Genomic DNA, 21,319 nt, shown 5'->3' on the forward strand with positions numbered 1-21,319 from the left:
CTTCCGGGGACTCTTACAAGAGTGTGTGCATCTCAATTAGACAGGAGAGGTCTGAATCTGTGTCAGACGTCTCTCGGTGCTCTCCTTATGTTCTGTGTAGCTCTGTGCTAGTTCTGATATAGTGGTTAGTTAGGATGTGTGTATTCTGTGATTTGTGACGGCGTCGAACTTGTGCGAGGCGCCTCACTATTTTAGCCGTAAGTGCCCATGACTGTGATAATCTGTGGCCTTCGTTTTGTGTAGCGTTATTTTGAACAGACAGCTGGTTTTAAGAGCCTGTAGTTTTTGTTATATCATCTTTATTTTGAGTTTATTATTCAAATCAACCTCTTACCAAGAACACCTGGTTTCGTGTTGCTTCCCTTTTACCCTAAGCGAGCTGGGGACGTAACACTGACACTTAAACTGTCACGGTTTGTGTCAGGAGAGCAGGGAAGAGGAAACGAATACAGATTGTACCAGGCATCCAGGAACAGTTTATAGGTGGTTTATTGAAAGCTTACAGGCAGAGTGGCAGGAGGCATGGGTGAAATATGGAACACAAAACAGGGCTTAGAGTGAAACAGTGACAAATATAAATTCCTTCATTTTTAAATTTGTTGCATACAGGTCATTGCCTAGTAATGTTTAGAATATTACGGATTGTTTATGTATGTCTGCTTATATGTTGTTCTGTTCACACTGTGTACATAGTCTTCTTTTTCAAACATCCATCCTTAAAAACATATTAAACCTGTGTTAATGATCCCATTCATGATCCATTTGGAGTTCATAAGCTATAATTTACAGCTGAACAGCTGCATAGAATTTGACTGCACTTCTGCTGCCAATAAACTGTTAACTGTATACATATACAGTATGTCTAAATAACCTATTTTCTTTTCCTGCAGTGTTTCACATGGAGAACAACTGTGCAATGTGCTCTGCCTCAAAGCCCCAAGGATCTGGGCCTCCCACTACAGATTGGGTGAGTATTTGTCGTAGTGTAGTTATAATAGGGCTTCATCATATTCTAATCAAATTCAATTTATGATATTAGATGTATTTATAAAACTGTTGAGTCACTGGGTCTATCCAGATCAGGCGGTCCAGCGAAAACGCTGCAGGGCCATGCTTCGATTTCTACTTTTCGGCGCATGCAGAATAATTTTTTTACGGCAACCTCGTGCGTCGCCCCAGCTGCAGCCCACACACATTAACTTTATTCAAAATGACTGTGGAACCGATATAAATTGATATACTAACAAAACAGTCAAGACAACTTCTCTCAGATAAATGGTAATGTATATACATTGTTTACACATATAATGAACAGAGAGAATATAAAATGTGATGTGTAGTGGAATAGGGATACTGACAATTCTAATCATGTCTAATAGCAACATATTAAATTAAAGTGTAACTTCACCCCAGGTTTGAGTCTAAGTCCACCCACATGATGACAATGCAGCGTTGACAAATATGACAAAGCTACATTAGCTTGGAAAATAGCAATATGGGGCACTGAATTAGCGCACCCCGCGGTTCCTCCACCTCACTCTACGCCGCTGGGAGACTGACGGTACATGTCCACCAGATCAGGCCTGGAAACCAAATTATACCTTGAGGCAACACTCCTAATGTAAAACGGACGACTTGGAAAGAGGTTTGTGTGTGTTATCTGCTGTTGTCCTCTTTCACACACCAACATCCTGTAAGTCACTATCAAAATATGGGAAGCAGGGAGAAGCAGCTCGTATGCAATACATACAGTAACTGACCAATTAAGAATACCAAAAGGTAACTACATTATAGTGATGCAACATGGGGTTTTCCCAGAACTATAAATCTTCTACCTATAACTACCTAAAAAACATTTTTATTTGAAAAACTGAAAATGTAGACATAATATAGTTATTTTCAGATAATAAACTGGTGTTTGAGGTGAGTATGCTACAGACTATAGATACATGTAATAAAGTTGACATGAATCTAATTTTGTCAAAATTATTCTCTATTGCACTTCATTACTTCATCATTTCCGATGACAAGATGTATCAGATTTGATGGTCACTCATTTCATTTTACAGATACAGTGTGACACCTGTGAAAGATGGTTCCATGAGCAGTGCCTGGGGATGAATCAGGACCAACTCCAAGAAGCCAGGGCAAGCAATTGGAATTGTTTTCTCTGCAACTAGGGCAGAAGAACATGGCAGTGTCATATGTCTATGGAAGAAATGTTTTTAGACCACATTAAAGTTGACACAAATGCTCATTCTTGTTCTCTGGAGGGGACGTTGAAACTCAAATTACTGAAAAAGTACACAGTAAAATTAGTTCATATTATTTGTGCAAGTAGTCCTACAAGTATTAAGTACAAACATGGCAGTTTCATAAACTACTTATGGAAGAAATGTTTTTTAGACCACATTAAAGTTGACAAAAATGCTCATTCTTGTTCTCCGGAGGGGACTTTGAAACTCAAATTACTCAAAAGTACACAGTAAAAGTAGTTCATATTATTTTTGCAAGTAGTACTAGAAGTACTAAGTACAAACATGGAAGTTTCACAAACTACTTATGGAAGAAATGTTTTTTATCCCACAATAAAGTTGACAAAAATGTTCATTCTTGTTCTCTGGAGAGGACTTTGAAACTCAAATTACTCAAAAGTACACAGTAAAAGTAGTTCATATTATTTTTGCAAGTAGTACTAGAAGTACTAAGTACAAACATGGCAGTTTCAGAAACTACTTATGGAAGAAATGTTTTTTATCCCACAATAAAGTTGACACAAATGTTCATTCTTGTTCTCTGGAGAGGACTTTGAAACTCAAATTACTCAAAAGTACACAGTAAAAGTAGTTCATATTATTTTTGCTAGAAGTACTAAGTACAAACATGGCAGTTTCAGAAACTACTTATGGAAGAAATGTTTTTTATCCCACATTAAAGTTGACAAAAATGCTCATTCTTGTTCTCTGGAGGGAATTTTGCCATTCTCAAAAAGTACACAGTAAAAGTAGTTCATAGTATTTGTGCAACAAGTTTATGAAGCAATAAGTCCTAACATTATTCTCATAAATTACCCTGTTCCTCAATCGCAAATAATATAATTGAACCACATGCCATCCTTTACTTTGAAATCCTCACCGGAAGTGTTCCTCGGTGGGATTTTCTGTAGCTTTAAAGTGGTCGAATATATAATACTGCACATACGAAACGGGAGAAGTGTACGGCCGGGCACTAGAAAGCTTCCCAGCCAGGGTTGTTTTTATTGCATTACCGTAAACCTGAAACTAATCGCGCACTCGAAATACAGGGGCGGCTGGTTTGACCACGCAGAAGTGAAAGACGGCTGGCTTGACCGCAGTGAATATCTCCAGGTGGAGAAACTAGACTTGAGCTCCGCCGCCGCCATGATAGTCTTGTTAGTAAACAACACAAACACGCCCACAGCGCGTCTCCACATGTGACACAGGAAGTATCAAAGTACATTTACTCAAGTACTGTACTTAAGTACAGTTTTCATCTCTGTTCGCCTGGCTGTTGACTATATAAAAAAACTAACGGAGTAACGCACCATGTAGTAACGGTAACTGAGTTACTGAATTTATAAAGTAATGCGTTAGAGTACTAGTTACTGACAAAAAATAACGACGTTACTTTGTAACACGTTAGTCTCAACACTTGTTATCATCCATCTTGCCACACTACTCCTTCCTTCCTTTAAGATTTTCTTTTAACACATACAATTCCAAGGCAGTAGTAGTGAGCTGAATGAGGATATGATAAAGATTACGTTTTGTGCCAGTGTGTGTAAAAAAGGCACTGTTAACATAATGGAATTCATTTCTGTGGTTCAGTTTAATAAAACATAAATCACGATATATTATGATATTCCATTAAATGTTTTCCTTTATAATGTATTGTTAGAGCCACAAAGTTATTATTTCGATTCATAATTTGATAAATGATTTAGTGATGGAGGGGTGATTTGTGTTGCCGTAGTGAATATGTTTTGATGAAGTGAATGTTTATTTTATGTCGTAAATATGATCTGTTTCCGTGTACCTTCCGGTGTGTATTTAAGTGAGGTAATTGAGGACAGCCGGCGTGCTCGGAGACCTGATGAGACGGGGAGCGGAACAGTTTTTCGAACACAAATTGCAGACAGAGATTGGTGTTGCAAATTGGACTGCAAACAAAGTATAGTTTAGTTTATATAGGAAAGTATATCGCTGAAATATTGTTTAAGATTTGTTATTTTGAGACTATTTAAGTCAATACTTTTTTGTTAATAAATTACATTTTTTTGACTGAAAACCTTCGGCTGCTTATTGTTTTGGATTGCGTGTCGTCAACCCCGCTCTATAGTGGCAAGAGGAAACCCTTGATGCCATTACATCAAGTCGAAAAACTCCGTAAGGAAGAGACACACACCGTTTGGATCACCGGAAAAGAGGGACACACCGGAGCTGACAGACTGGGCCGGTCGTGAGTAAATAAATCCGTGTACTCATTGAATGGAATGTCGGATGTGTTAAAGTCTAAGAGGAAATCATAACGGCGATGCACACATTGGAGGAGGATTGTAAATACCTGTGGATCGTCTGTGAAAAGAATGTGATTGAATTTGTTTGTGCAACAAAGGAAGCCAGTAGGCGTGCTCTGTGACACTCATTAAAGGAGCGCAACGTCTTTCACGCACGGCCTAAAAACAAATAAATAAATAAATAATGTCGGACGATCCCAGAACTTCTGCTGAAGCAGAAACATTGTTAAAATCACTCAAAGCCTCCCGCAGTGGGAAATTAGGAGCATGCACAAGGAAAATGAACGAAATTAAGGCCTTGCTTGTGGAGGATGGGAATGTGGAACATGTGAATGAAGCTTTGGAGATGTTTAAACAAAATATAAATGACTTGTGCAGTGTTCATGAATCCGTACAACAGCTTTTATCAGAGGAAGAGAGAGAGGAGGATCATGTGGACTGGTTGGAGCCAAAAATAACACATTTTGAATATTGTGTGGATATGTGGAAAAGAGAAACAATTGCACAATCAAAGATTCATCCCCATGACAGCATCTCTAATGTTTCACACAAGTCAAGGAGCTCAAAAACCTCTTCAGTCTCCTCAGCATGTAGAAGAGCGTCTGCTGAAAAGGCTGCCCTGCTAGCCAGAGCAGCTGGGTTAAAGGACAAACATGCACTGCTATTACCACAAGTAACACTAAAAGCTGAACTGGAACAAAAACTGGAACAAATGGAACTGGACACAGAAATTGCAGCATCTGCTGCTAAAATAAAGGTTCTGCAAATCATTGATGTGGAGGAAAAATGGAGTATCAAATTCAAGATGGAATGAATGCTTATCTGGAGGAAAACAATGAAAAAAGCACAGACACTTTGGATCCTGAAATCTCAGCCATGGAGTTCATGCCATTGGGTACAGTGCCTAAAACACCACTTCAGAGGACTGTCATTAATCTTCGCAACCCACAACACAGTTTAGACCTTTCAAAATGCCCACAATGCATAGCTCCACCCAACGCAATGAAATCCATGATATCCTTGACACTGTTATACAGAGACAGAGAGATATTGCTGACCTCATCATTATGCAGCAGAAACTTACCTTGTTACCAACAATGGAGATAAAAGTGTTTGATGGTGATCCACTTGAATATCAGTCCTTTATGCGAGCTTTCGAACATCTTATCGAGGATAAAACAGCTAGCAGTCATGACAGGCTCTACTTTCTCGACCAGTACACTTCCGGCCAGCCCAAAGATCTCGTTCGCAGCTGCCTTTATATAGAGACCCAAAGAGGTTACACAGAAGCCAAACAGCTGTTAAAGGAGCACTTTGGGGACGAGATCAAAGTAACCAGCGCTTATTTGGAAAAGGCAATGAACTGGACATCAATTAGACCGGATGATGGCAAAGCGCTTCAGGCATATGCAATGTATTTAAGAGGCTGCTGCAATGCTATGCAAGATTTACAGTACATGGATGAACTAGATATTCCTTCCACTCTAAGATCAATAGTATCTAAACTCCCTTACAAACTGCGAGAAAAATGGCGGACAGTGGCTTATGATATATTACAGAGAACAAAGAAGAGAGCTAGATTTCGTGACCTTGTAGAGCTTATGGAAAGACAAGCTAAAATACTCCTGGACCCATTATTTGGGGATATACAGGATCGCCACATCTCTAGCCCAAGGATGGCCACGAGGAGCCAACCCATGAGCCACAGAACACCTAAAAGTAGAGGCAGCAGCTTCGCCACCATCATCGCAGCAGCATGTGATTAGGAGAGCAGCGCCGCACCATCAAACACAGAGCAGTGTTGCACCTTCAAACAACCACAAGGGAGCAGTCCTGCCTCTGCCACTGCTGACTGATTGCCATCAGTTCAAAAATCATCCACACAAGGAAAAGGTTGACTTTTTGAAGATAAATGGTTATTGTTTTGGATGTTTGATGAGGGCAGGAATTGTAGGAAAAGGCTGACATGTCAAAAGAGTCACCCAACAATACTTCACATTGACAGTCCACTTCTACAAAAGCCTCCCCCTACTGAAACAAAAGGAGCTTGGGTCAACAGTGCACTTGTCTCGGCTGGTGAAGCCACTGGGGCCGGTAGGGATTGTGCCCTAGCCATAGTGCCTGTTCGAGTCAAGGTTCACAAAGGATATAAGTTTATCTCAACCTATGCTTTTCTTGATCCCGGCAGTTCAGCGTCATTCTGCACAGAGAATCTAATGAGACAGCTAAATCCCAAAGCACGAAAAACGACAGTCGTTCTACGAACAATGGGTCAGGAACGACTTGTAAAGAGTTACAAAGGATTGGAGATGGGACATTTAGATGGCAGTACTTACCTTGACCTACCTCAGGTGTACACACAGAGTAAGACCCCGGCCACACGAGGACGAAAACGGCTAAACGCATAGGATTAACGCAAACGCAATCGCAAACAAGCTTCCGTCCACACGCAATAGTTATCTGGATAGTGTCTGCCCACACGAGACCGCTCCGTTTAGCTCCAACCGCTGGAGAAGCTGCAGTACATATGCAGGAGCCTGTACGTGGCGCTGTAACTTCCTCCACAAAAGCAGCGAAGAAGCATGGTTGTCATGGTTGCCCTTCTGTTTATTCTCCGCGGTGGGGGCCGAGGGAACCGGGCAGAGTTTTTTGCCAGTCAACGTGTATTAAAGTTTAAATCTTCCGACAAAATTATAAAAGTGCCGGTCAAATGTCGTCTTTGTTATTTATTGAGCTTTAAAACAAATGAATAACGACTCTATATAATATAATAATAAAATACACGGAGCCTCTCTTTTTCCTCCCTCTCTTCGGACCGCGCCAGTATCTGTCTCATGCAGCAGCTGATCCAGTAATGAGTGACCCGGCCGACAGTAAAAATAAACATATTTATAACTAGGTAGTTTGAGAGGTGTCTCCGTCCTGTCAGATTAGTCTTCACTCGCGTTTATGTCCATATCGAGAGAAAGATAAATCATCTGAATTCAGTGTGCAGTTTACTTTGACGCGGGGGTGAGCAGCAGAGGTGGGAGAGAGGCGGGGCTATTGCGCAGTCATTATCAGAAAATGATCGCTGAAGCTGCAGTACATATCCACAAAAGCAGCGAGTAAGATCCCCCCCGGATGTGTAAGTCTGCTGTAGATGTTGCACAAAGAACTGTAGCATGGTCAGTAGCGTCCGGAGCACGATAGCAACTCTGCGATCCGCCATTGTTGTTGTTGTTGGTGGCGAAACACATCAGCAATGGCGCGGGGTACGCGGAGGTGAGCAGCAGAGGTGGGGAGAGGCGGGGCTATTGCGCAATCATTATCATAAAATGATCGTATAGGGCGCACACACGGAGCTGTTTGACCCCCCAGAGCGTTGCGTATGCCGTTCTATCCACCTTGGGACCCGTTATCGTTTCCTCAGTCGTTTAGTGCCGTATGCGGTCGTCCTCGTGTGGCCGAATGGTCTATATGACACTAAACAGTAACGCAAACGGCCGTTTTTGTCCTCGTGTGGCTGCAGCCTAAGATTCCTGTCTCAAAAGAAAATGTACCTACCCAAAAGGATCTGGAAAGATGGCCTTATCTAAGTGAAATACAGCTGAAAGAAATGGATGCTGACATAGAGCTTCTAATAGGAGTTGATGTTCCTAAGGCAATGGAACCTTGGGACATAATAAGAAGTCAAGGAAATGGACCATATGCAGTCAGGACAGTGTTTGGATGGGTGGTAAATGGACCACTCAACGCTTGTACTGCTGTGGAATCCGGACCTGTGGTCACAATGGTCAACAGAATATCAGTAGCCAACCTGAATGATCTCCTCATCACACAATACAATCAGGACTTCTCGGAAAGAGATTATGAAGAGAAGAAGGAAATGTCAGGTGAAGACAAAAGGTTCATGGAGATAGCATCAAGCTCAGAGGAACTCAAGGATGGACACTATCACCTACCCTTGCCTTTTCGAAAAAAGGACATAGTTATGCCTGACAACTACGAAATGGTAAAACAACGTACTCTAAATCTCCTAAAGAGGTTTAAGAGGGATGCAGAATATGCCATGGAATACAAAACATTCATGGAGGATGTGTTAAAAAAGGGTTATGCAGAGAGAGTGCCACCAGAACAGCTTAACAGGAATGATGGGCAGATATGATACATACCTCACCACGGTGTTTACCATCAACAAAAGCACAAACTTAGAGTTGTGTTTGACTGCACTGCATCATGCAAAGGCACATCTCTTAACAAGGAACTTCTCCAGGGTCCATACCTGGCGAACACTCTCATTGGAGTTCTGCTTAGATTCCGCCAAGAACACATTGCTTTCATGGGGGACATCGAGGCAATGTTCTATCAAGTGCAAGTCCAGAGAGAGCACAAAGACTTCCTTAGGTTTCTGTGGTGGCCGGATGGAGACACTGAAAATTATTTGGAGGCATATACAGTTGCAAGAAAAAGTATGTGAACCCTTTGGATTCTCCACACATAGCGTTGTGTGTTCCTTCTAAACAACTCAACTTTGGTTTCATCTGTCCACAGAATATGTTGCCAGTAGTGCTGTGGAACATCCAGGTGCTCTTTTGCAAACTTCAAACGTGCAGCAATGTTTTTTCTGGACAGCAGTGGCTTCCTCCGTGGTGTCCTCCCATGAACTCCATTCTTGTTCAGTGTTTTACGTATCGTAGATTCGTCAACAGAGATGTTAGCATGTGCCAGAGATTTCTTTAAGTCTCTAGCTGACACTCTAGGACTCTTCTTCACCTCATTGAGCATTCTGCGCTGTGCTCTTGCAGTCATCTTTACAGGACGGCCACTCCTAGGGAGAGTAGCAACAGTGCTGAACTTTCTCCATTTATAGACAATTTGTCTTACCGTGGACTGATGAACATCAAGGCTTTTAGAGATACGTTTGTAACCCTTTCCAGCTTTATGCAAGTCACCAATTCTTAATCGTAGGTCTTGTGAGAGCTATTTTGTGCGAGGCATGGTTTACATCTGGCTATGCTTCTTAAGAATAGCAAATTCAAAACTGGTGCGTATTTTTTCCACAGTTGGCATCTAAAATCAAAAAGAGGCTATTAAATATTTCCATTTAACTTTAAAAACAGGCCGGTCAAAGTTCACGTGTTAACGCTTGAGATTTATCTGGAAACCTAAACCTTTTTAAAATATCTACGCAGACTATTCACATACTAATTGATAACGTCCTCCTATAATTACAGCTCATATGTTTACCATGAATTGTATGGCAGTAAAAAGGCAAAGAAAGCAGAGGAACTGGCACAAGCTCCATGTATTTCACCGACTGGAGACCACTGGACATCAGGAAGCAGTAACAGCACCATTTAATAAAAGAAGGAAGGAAAGGCATTTTGCTTTGTAATGTAGGAGCCCGTTTCTTGAAGTTTCTCAGGAGTGGAAGACACGGTTTTTACTGTAGAAATAGTTACTGCATTATGATAGCGGCAGAAAACAGGAGCATCTGTGTTGCGCACATTATACAGAGCGTGATCACAAAGGCTTGACAGCGTCTTTTGATGCTTTAGCTAAGTGTCGGAAAGTTGACGGACTTCATGCCAATCATTTTGAAATCATCAAAACTGAGCTGAGATGTTTAACAACAAAATAACAAACCTATGATTTGTCTTCATGGTTCATGTCAGCAGAAGTCATCACCATACATGTCGTTAATTAACCATAAAATCAAACAAGTTGGTTGGTCGTAAAGAATATTCTCAGACAGATAGACTAAAGATGATCTATAACTCAAATTGATGCATTATTTTCTATACAAAATGGGTAGTGGGTGCTGTCTTATGCCCTATTTAGATTTATTTTAGATAACATCAGATATAACAACAAATATATTTAGCAACAGGGACATTTGTTAACAATGATGTTTGTGAACGCAAGTTGATGTTAGTTTGAAATGTAAAAGCTAACGTCAGCCATACAGTGTAATGTTGTTAACACTCTCTGTAGTCAGATCTAGTAGAGTGTAATTGTTTCTCTTAATTAGCTGTTGTTTGCTCACATTCACTTTTCCAATTGGAGTTAACTGACTGACCGCTTTTGAGTGTCATGAGAGCCAGTGAGCTACCCGTTTTTTAAAACTACCTTCTTCTAGCAGAAGTCATCCCACTACCGTCTGATGTAAGACATAGGCCTTCAGATACGTTTATGGAGAGATCAGATCAATGCATTTACCCACTCATATTTAATACTGATCAATAAACTACTGCCAATAGATGTAATGTGTCCTCCCACTGTGTCTCCACCATGTCCAGTATCGGGTCTTCTGTCTGAGTGGACATTTCATAGGCCTCCATATGGAGTGGTTAGATAATTGGATTAACTAGATGTAATGTGTCCTCCACCTTTTCCTCCCACTGTGGCTCCACCATGTCCAGTACTGTTGCCTGGGTGGGTGTTGGAGAAAATACATCGTATTGATTATGAATCAGTAAACTACCTCGACCTGCAGGTTGTCGCCCACTGCCAGCAGAAGTAGTGTCTCCTCCATCTGTTCCTCCCACTGTGGCTCCACCATGTCCAGTATCAGGTATTCTGTCTGAGTGGACATATAAAATAAATATCAAGGCCTATACATATGAAGTGGTTAGATAATTGGATTAACTCATATGTCATAGTCATACAACCTGCAGGTGGAGGTAGTTTACTGATTCATAATCAATACGATTATAAATCAGTAAACTACCTCCACCTGCAGGTTGTACCCCACTGCCAGCAGATGTAGTGTGTCTTCCACCTGTTCCCACCTCTGAAGCACAACATATTACATTTAAAGGACGAGAGAACCAAGTCCTTTTAAGCAGGTTTAAATACACACAGAGCTTTATCTTTTACTATTTTTTTTAGCGCACCCATGACTCGTGCATGCATGCACACGCACGGTTGTGGCATGACGACCAAAAGCGAAAGATATGGACACAAGAAGTGTGCAATTGTATCTAGTATCCTATCCATCTGAACATGATTTAAGTGGGGGAACATCCTCTAGGGAGGGTCAACACCCATATGAAACAGAACTGTAAACAGATTTTCTTTTTCTTCATGGATATTTTACAAATCACTCCCCTTTTAAACTGTACTCTTGTTTTATCGTCATATAGTATTTCATACCTGTTTTTCATTTATTCTGTTATTTTTGTATAACTATAATGATCATATAAAGGTGTGCATTTACATCACTGAGCTGAGCCGGCGTTCCGGTGCGCTCCGGCAGCACTACTCGCTACTGTATAGTTAGTTTAATAGGTTTATTTTTCCGCTACTTCCCTACCCCCACCCCCTTAACCTGTCTGCCTTTTTCCCCCTACTCCCCCCCCCCCCCCCCCTACCCGACTTGTAAAGCGATCTTGGGTTTCCTGAAAGGCGCTATAAAAATATTATATATTATTATTATTATTACACCCAGTTCCTACAGCCTGTATCCTAACCCGCATGGAAATAAAAGAGCAGTATTCTTTCTGTACTGTACTAGTTTGCCCTAGTAAAGCACATTATCCTAACAACAATTATAAAATAGTTTTTTAGTCATTTGAATATTTCTTAATCCACTCATACTATTCAACGTTTTTTTGCAAGACTTTTGAAGTATAGGCCTAAAAGTATTATATTTTATCTTCAGTATTAGTCTCGTCCTTTTTATGCATTTTTTATTTGAATCTGTCCGGTTTTAATAACCATTCTGTTGTCTTACATTTGATATATATGTCAAATGATAGCTTAGTTGCAGGGTAGCTTTTGTCATATATGGTACATTTGAGGGCAATTGTAATGCTGTGTTACACGGACCCTGACTTGCTTAATACGATTTGTCTCTTCTTCTAACAATTTAAGTGTTTTGTGTTAAATAACATTTCTACATAAAGTGTATTTTTAATCTATTTATATAGTAGTTTCATAGTCTAATAGAGCCATTTTCTAATGCTTTTCACTATTTGAAATGGCCATGCATCAAGTTTATTTTATTATTATTTCTAATTATTGTTGAATCAGTAGTTGACTTCACCTTAAATTCTGCAATATTTGCTTAATTTAGACCATGGGAGCCATTTAATTTTGGACAAGGGCCATTTGTAACATCTGATAATTCACCAATCCATAATGACACAGAAATAATAAAAAGTATTCTTATTGGCGCATTTCTCAGTAAATTGCCAACTTACTGCACGTTGGGCCTTCAGTCCAGTTTCCTAAGATGCAAAAGATTGTTTTGGTGTCTGCTCCCTCTGCAGTATATCCATCTTCACACTTATACTGCAGTTTTGAGCTTGCAGCAAACACCTCCTGGTATCCCTTACCAATGATGACTGCATGTTTTTTTTTAGGGGGATCACCACATGATTCGGTACTCCCTGAAAATGAGGTTATTGTGTAAAGTGGATTTAAGATTTAGATACTGATTTGATTCTGGTAACTGACATTTAAAAAAATGAATAAGACTGACTTACTTTCACAGATTGGCACAGAGACCCATGCTCCGTCACTACACTGCGCTGCTGCGTCATGGTCTTTGTGTTCATATCCTTCGTCACATTTTACCCTGATTTTGTCTCTGTCCCCATACCAACCATCTGTGCTTGCATCGTAGTTTCCATTTGGGATAGTCAGTGACACACAGGCTTTTTCATCTGAGTTGGAAAATAAATGAATACAATTTGAAATAAAGTGCAGAACACGACAGCTCCTATGCATTGTCCTTTGGACGTTAGGGCCCCCAAAGACTTTTTCAAGAACAAAAAAGTATACCTTCTCACCGTCTTTTCATTTTTAAAATGTCATTATTTGCATGAAAAATATCTCTACGGTTTTAATAAAGCAAACATTTTTGTAACATTTAACCAGAACTCATATATTTATTTCATTGTTGGATATTAAGTAAGTTAGGCCAAAATCAACTAGCATCATTCAGAAATGTAACAAAAAGGAATCTTTGCCTACTCTTGAAATGTTATGGTAAAATCTGTGTGCCGCCGGGTTGTGTTGGTGTTTGTATAATTCACATCTGTTTATTGGTGAGAATGGATGGAAAAATGCTGGTTACAAAACATGTAATAATAATTAAAAAGTCTCTACAGTGTCATAAAAAAGCAGGACTATCCTTTCAATCAAAATCAGAAATTAAATGAAAATAAAACTATAAAGCAAAGTATTACACATTAACCCTGAAAAACACAACATAGAGTGGGTTATTTAAACAAACCAACAGAGAAATTATTAAAAACGTACCTATACATTGGGGATCAGGAGACCATTTGCCATTTTGACATTTGCTTGTCGCCCACCAGCCCTCCACTGCTGGTTTAAGTCCGTTATCACAGGCGTAAGTGAGCGTTGCTTCATGAAGGTACGTTTTTTGTTCAGGGACAACATAACCTTGACTCAGACTGGAAGCAGTACAGTTCTGGGTTTCATTGTGTGCTGAAACAAGTAAGAGAGCACTATAATAAAACACCATCCATCCATCTTCTCCCGCTTATCTGTGGTCGGGTCGCGGGGGTAGCAGTTCCAGCAGAGAGCCCCAAACTTTCTTTTCCCTGGCGACATCAACCAGCTCTGACTGGGGGATAATAAAACACTTGAACTAAAAATGATAGGTGACAGAATGTAATGTTCTTACCATGCAGCACTCCTGGGAACCAAAGCAGAAGAACAAATCCTAGATATCCCACAGACATTTTTTCAGGAATTAAAATACTGCAGGACAAAGCAGAGTGAAGTACACTCCGATCAGGATTGTACAATCAGATCAGGTTAATTATTGTCGGGGTCAACCCCAAAAAGTTAGGCAATGTGTGTCTTTGACTCTGACGTCACGCTGTTGCTCCGAGCCCAACACACCGATGTGAACTGCAGCAAATATCACAAAAACATATTGCGTATTAATCAGAGATACATCTGGGGTAACTGTACTTCTAAAAAGACTAAATTGGTCCTATTTGATGTCTCATTTTATGACTTATTCAAAATGATGGGGATGTTTCTAAATGAGTGATAGTAAGCTGGAGTTATGCAGAGGTAGAATAGGTATTCAGATCCTCTGCTTGAATAAAAGTACATGATGTATACCACTTTGAAATAAAAAATTCCTGCATTGAAAATGTAAATCAGGTAAATGTATAATCAGTAACATGCTGTTAAAGTGTTAAATGGAAAAGTACTTAATGCAGAAACATTTGTATACCCCAAAACTACAAATTATTCAAAAACAAATATGTATAGATGCAAATACATTTTCTCTCAATCGGCTAGTTGATTTATGGACTTCAATCTGTTCTTGTACAAAGGTTTTGCTTGTTTATCCCTCTATGGCATGACTTTTTATTTTGGGAGGAAAAAAATGTTTCACCATGTGTTTTAGGAGCTTAGGGGTCCCTGATATTATATCAATTATAAAATGTGACCCCCCCCCCCTCACCCCTCAACCAGGGGTTGGTTTGTTGCCTCAGGGCAACACTGTGCTACGTGGGTATTGAAACACCAAGGATTTCTACCATTCAGAAGAAATAGAAAAAACAACTCTATATGAATTCAAAAGGTTTTCTGTGTGTGTGTATGTGTTTGTATGTCTCTGTGTGTGTGTGTGTGTGTGTGGGTGGGTGTGTGTCTGTGCGTGTGTGTGTCTGTGTTTGTGTGTGTATATCTGTGTGTATGTACGTGTGTGTGTGTGTGTGTGACGTGTATGTGTTTGTATGTCTCTCTGTGTGTGTGTGTGTCTGTGTGTGTCTGTGTGTCTGTGTGTATGTATGTGTGTGTGTATGTGTGTGTGTGACGTGTATGTGTTTGTATGTCTCTCTGTGTGTGTGTCTGTGTGTGTCTGTGTGTATGTATGTGTGTGTGTATGTGTGTGTGTGTGTATGTGTTTGTATGTGTGTCTCCGTGTGGGTGTGTGTGAGTGTGAGTGTGTGTGCGTGTCTGTGTGTATGTGTTTGTATGTCTCTCTGTGTGCGTGTTTGTGTATGTATGTGTGTGTGTCTGTGCATGTGTGTGTGTATGTATGTGTTTGTATGTGTGTGTCTCTCTGTGTGTGTGTGTGTGTGTGTGTGTGTCTGTGTTTGTCTGTGTGTGTGTGTATCTGTGTGTGTGTCTATGTGTGTGTTTGTGTCTGTGTGTGTGCCTGTGTCTATGTGTGTGTGTCTGTGTGCCTAACCCTATGTTGACCTTCACTGTCCTCACTGTCAGACGGAATAGCCCTAACAGCCTGACCGTGTCCCTTCTGCCCATAACATGTTTTGTTGTCCATTTCCTGTAAATATCAGTAGAGGTAAAAACATTGATTAGGTTTATCATTTTATAGCTGAGCACACTTGTATGATATTGCCTGGAAAAAAGTGATCAAGTGGCACAGTGTTGCTCTGAGGCAACGAACAAAAAAACATAGTTTTAGCTAATTGATAAATACATAATAAGTCTTCAAACAATCAAATATACTTCTTTACGTATTCATGCACATGCATGTATTTTTTATTTTAAGTTGTGTACAATTCTAATATGTTAAAAAGTGAAATGTATCTTACCAAGTGGTGGCCCTGAGTCCCCTGCAGTTTTGCTTGCAGAAAGGACTGCTCCACCCCCAGACAAAATGCCACACCCATATAATTCCCTCATTGTATTGGACACCAGCATGTCAGGTGACATTGTGTATATTTAAAAAAATTAAAATATTTAGAGGGCCAGTGTGAGGTCGAAAAAAGTGGTTTGTTGCCTTCGGGCAACAGTATGCGTTAGAGGGTTAATTTATAACAAAATATCACATTTTATAAACTTAGAAAAAATCTATTTAGTAAAGTAACTGCATCTAAAGCAGTTAAAGAGGCCCTATTATGCTTTTTGGGCTTTCCCCTCTCCTGAAGTGTGCTCTATCAGTTGTTGTGCATGTACATGGTCTGCAAAGGCTAAAATCCCTGTGTCTGGAGCTATGATACAAACAGAAAGTCATATCAGTAAGTAGTTTTGGTATTATGAGTTCTTCTTAATCGTAAGAATAAAGTGCTTTCTCATAATCAGATGTTCACTACATGATATAGCAGTATGTATATAAATTCAGTCAAATTCGTTTTTTCCTTTGTTTATTGTGCTACATTTCTTTTAAGAGTGACACTCAGCTGTTTGTATTGAATTCATGGAAGGGAGAATGGAAAATAAACTAAAATGATTGAATAGGCACAGTTATACTCAAACTATATTATCCAATGTGGGTTTTAAACAATACTTTAAATATCATGGTTATCTTCAACACCAGTAAGTTGAAACACCCTAAAAGAACGTTATAATAGTCATAATGATTTCTGGTATTATCTCCTTATTTTTTAAATAATTAACAGTACCTTAATCTGATTACAAAGTCATGAAAGATAATGAAACATAATGAAATATGAAAGCTTTAACTCTAATTTTGTGTATTTTGAGTTTGTGATGGTACCTCAAACTGACATCGCGTATCCCCCCCCCCCCCCCCCCCCCCCCCCCTTCATTTCTTTAGAGTCAACATTTCAAAATGATTTCCCGGACTGCTGTGATCGGAGGTCAGCATTATGCAACACCAAACACAGGGAGGTCAAAGCTCACACTGCAGAAAAAGAGGTGACATTTGGAGGAAAAACAACATTTGATCAAAAACAACATAAGGAAACTTCCTCCAAATTATATATTCAAATAATTACTACTAATGTTGATGAGTTATGATGTGAACATTTAGTTAGTCCATGAATTACTAACCCAAACATTTTTAAATATTGTTTTGTTTTCCAGGACATTAAACATTCATTTTTTTACAATATTGAAAATAGATTTGTCTTCACAAGAAGGCTTAAGAAACCTAAAAATGCAGCTTATCCAAACTTATTAAAAATAGGTACAATTAAGTTGGACTGGAACAACAACAAAAAAACATTAAAATAAAAGTGCTTCACATAGAAAATTGCAAATATCTTTATTTATGTGACAGCCTATTTGTGTTCATTTTATGCCTTTAGTTTCTGCTGTTTCTTTTTGCCTGAAATGCCTCCATTGTACCCCTTTGTTTACTTCAGTAACACAATGACTTCACGATGTAACACTCACACTCCTAATGGCGCTCCGACACATTGTACTTATAGGCTAAGGGGGTGGGACATCACCCAACCACAAGAGCAGACTGGGCTCTGGTTTCAGACAGAGGGTGAAAAGAGGTGCTGCAGCACAGGCAGTATGAGGAAAATAGAGACCTTTTCGAACATTTTATATGTCCTCTTTAATTAATTTATCCATAAGCGACATACAAATGTAAGTGTTACCAAAATCTGCTTAGACTGGGGCAGCCCTATTGCTTCAATATGAAGGCCACAAGGTCTTACTGGACGAAATCATCAAAAAGCTGCACTAAGCAATTACTCTGCTGAGGAAAGTGAAGTAGGGTCGGATGTTGTAAAGAGGAAGGAGGCAATTTGTCCTGTGTGTGTCTGTGTGTGTGAGGCCTCCAGAGATCTGTATTGATTTCTCTCTCCACTGTCTGCCTGACACAACTCGCCCATTGATGAGGAAGGTTTTTTCTTGTTATCATCAGTGTTGTGCTAGTTACTGAAAACCAGTAACTAGTTACTTCATTTCAAAAGTAACTCAGTTACAAAAAAGTAATGCGTTACTGTGAAAAGTAACGTTTTGGTTACTTAACAAAAGGCCTCCCATTAATGCCCTTATAGCCTTCATTTCAGTACTGTTATTGCATTGGAGAATAATACAATCTGTTGATCAACTTGACATGCATTATATGCAATCTGGATTGCATCGATATTAGCTGGCTTTCCATTTTTGTATATTCTTTCTCCAGGTAGTTGGAAAAAGTTTTCCGTCCCATATGCCGTGTGCCGCCCGGACATGCTATCATGCTAACTAGCTCCCTGAAAGCGGGTGACTCCACTGTAGCAATAGCCTGCATGTGTTCTACAACATACCGTGCAATGGCTTTATCGACTTTTCCCTGGCCAGCAGTCCCTTTGTTAAAATCCAGCCGCTGTTGCTTAGGTGGAGGTGGAGTGGCGTCGGCTGAGTCTCTGTGGTCTTAGCTACTAGCTTCGTCCCAGCATGTTGTTTTTGCAGATGTTTTAAGAGATTTGAATGACTGGTTTGGGCAGTAGATAGGATCTTTGACCCGCCAAGACACAACTTACATTTAACAGAAACGTTATTTTCTTTGTGCTCGATAAAAGTGAAATAGTGAGAATATCTCCAGGTGGAGAAACTAGACTTGAGCTCCGCCGCCGCCATGATAGTCTTGTTAGTAAACAACACAAACACGCCCACAGCCCGTCTCCACATGTGACACAGGAAGTATCAAAGTACATTTACTCAAGTACTGTACTTAAGTACAGTTTTCATCTCTGTTCGCCTGGCTGTTGACTATATAAAAACTAACTAACGCAGTAACGGAGTAACGCACCATGTAGTAACGGTAACTGAGTTACTGAATTTATAAAGTAATGCGTTAGAGTACTAGTTACTGACAAAAAATAACGACGTTACTTTGTAACGCGTTAGTCTCCACACTGGTTATCATCCATCTTGCCACACTACTCCTTCCTTCCTTTAAGATTTTCTTCTAACACATACAATTCCAAGGCAGTAGAAGTGAGCTGAATGAGGATATGATAAAGATTACGTTTTGTGCCAGTGTGTGTAAAAAAAGGCACTGTTAACATAATGGCATTCATTTCTGTGGTTCAGTTTAATAAAACATAAATCATGATATATTATGATATTCCATTAAATGTTTTCCTTTATAATGTATTGTTAGAGCCACAAAGTTATTATTTCGATTCATAATTTGATAAATGATTTAGTGATGGAGGGGTGATTTGTGTTGCCGTAGTGAATATGTTTTGATGAAGTGAATGTTTATTTTATGTCGTAAATATGATCTGTTTCCGTGTACCTTCCGGTGTGTATTTAAGTGAGGTAATTGAGGACAGCCGGCGTGCTCGGAGACCTGATGAGACGGGGAGCGGAACAGTTTTTCGAACACAAATTGCAGACAGAGATTGGTGTTGCAAATTGGACTGCAAACAAAGTATAGTTTAGTTTATATAGGAAAGTATATCGCCGAAATATTGTTTAAGATTTGTTAATTTGAGACTATTTAAGTCAATACTTTTTTGTTAATAAATTACATTTTTATGACTGAAAACCTTCGGCTGCTTATTGTTTTGGATTGCGTGTCGTCAACCCCGCTCTATAGTGGCAAGAGGAAACCCTTGATGCCATTACATCAAGTCGAAAAACTCCGTAAGGAAGAGACACACACCGTTTGGATCACCGGAAAAGAGGGACACACCGGAGCTGACAGACTGGGCCGGTCGTGAGTAAATAAATCCGTGTACTCATTGATTGGAATGTCGGATGTGTTAAAGTCTAAGAGGAAATCATAACGGCGATGCACACATTGGAGGAGGATTGTAAATACCTGTGGATCGTCTGTGAAAAGAATGTGATTGAATTTGTTTGTGCAACAAAGGAAGCCAGTAGGCGTGCTCTGTGACACTCATTAAAGGAGCGCAACGTCTTTCACGCACGGCCTAAAAACAAATAAATAAATAAATAATGTCGGACGATCCCAGAACTTCTGCTGAAGCAGAAACATTGTTAAAATTACTCAAAGCCTCCCGCAGTGGGAAATTAGGAGCATGCACAAGGAAAATGAACGAAATTAAGGCCTTGCTTGTGGAGGATGGGAATGTGGAACATGTGAATGAAGCTTTGGAGATGTTTAAACAAAATATAAATGACTTGTGCAGTGTTCATGAATCCGTACAACAGCTTTTATCAGAGGAAGAGAGAGAGGAGGATCATGTGGACTGGTTTGAGCCAAAAATAACACATTTTGAATATTGTGTGGATGTGTGGAAAAGAGAAACAATTGCACAATCAAAGATTCATCCCCATGACAGCATCTCTAATGTTTCACACAAGTCAAGGAGCTCAAAAACCTCTTCAGTCTCCTCAGCATATAGAAGAGCGTCTGCTGAAAAGGCTGCCCTGCTAGCCAGAGCAGCTGGGTTAAAGGACAAACATGCACTGATATTACCACAAGCAACACTAAAAGCTGAACTGGAACAAAAACTGGAACAAATGGAACTGGACACAGAAATTGCAGCATCTGCTGCTAAAATAAAGGTTCTGCAAATCATTGATGTGGAGGAAAAATGGAGTATCAAATTCAAGATGGCATGAATGCTTATCTGGAGGAAAACAAAGAAAAAAGCACAGACACTTTGGATCCTGAAATCTCAGCCATGGAGTTCATGCCATTGGGTACAGTGCCTAAAACACCACTTCAGAGGACTGTCATTAATCTTCGCAGCCCTCAGCAACCCACAACACAGTTTAGACCTTTCAAAATGCCCACAATGCATAGCTCCACCCAACGCAATGAAATCCATGATAACCTTGACACTGTTATACAGAGACAGAGAGATATTGCTGACCTCATCATTATGCAGCAGAAACTTACCTTGTTACCAACAATGGAGATAAAAGTGTTTGATGGTGATCCACTTGAATATCAGTCCTTTATGCGAGCTTTCGAACACCTTATTGAGGATAAAACAGCTAGCAGTCATGACAGGCTCTACTTTCTCGACCAGTACACTTCCGGCCAGCCCAAAGATCTCGTTCGCAGCTGCCTGCATATGGATACCCAAAGAAGTTACACAGAAGCCAAACAGCTGTTAAAGGAGCACTTTGGGGACGAGATCAAAGTAACCAGCGCTTATTTGGAAAAGGCAATGA

General features: G+C 39.9%; 1 protein-coding gene across 10 annotated transcripts in view; it reads right to left on the reverse strand.

Annotated features, from left to right (window-relative positions):
* Positions 1 to 14,835, reverse strand: part of LOC117545512 (complement factor H-related protein 1-like) — a 48,993-nt gene extending 34,158 nt beyond the window's left edge. For 3 of the 10 annotated variants that reach the window (XM_034215322.1, XM_034215320.1, XM_034215316.1), the window contains exons 1-6: positions 14,178 to 14,829; positions 13,787 to 13,978; positions 13,009 to 13,188; positions 12,724 to 12,912; positions 11,250 to 11,312; positions 11,004 to 11,102 (exon numbers count right to left, since the gene is read on the reverse strand). In XM_034215322.1, the coding sequence (XP_034071213.1) occupies positions 11,004 to 11,102; positions 11,250 to 11,312; positions 12,724 to 12,912; positions 13,009 to 13,188; positions 13,787 to 13,978; positions 14,178 to 14,235 (781 nt within the window). In that variant the 5' untranslated portion in view covers positions 14,236 to 14,829. Of the gene's footprint in view, positions 1 to 11,003; positions 11,103 to 11,249; positions 11,313 to 12,723; positions 12,913 to 13,008; positions 13,189 to 13,786; positions 13,979 to 14,177 lie in introns of all 10 variants that reach the window. The other 7 variants (XM_034215325.1, XM_034215321.1, XM_034215326.1 and 4 more) reach the window with 6 other exon arrangements.
* Positions 14,836 to 21,319: the final 6,484 nt, after the last annotated feature.

This window comes from Gymnodraco acuticeps, unplaced genomic scaffold (assembly GCF_902827175.1).
Source record: "Gymnodraco acuticeps unplaced genomic scaffold, fGymAcu1.1, whole genome shotgun sequence".
Taxonomy (NCBI): Eukaryota; Metazoa; Chordata; class Actinopteri; order Perciformes; family Bathydraconidae; genus Gymnodraco; species Gymnodraco acuticeps.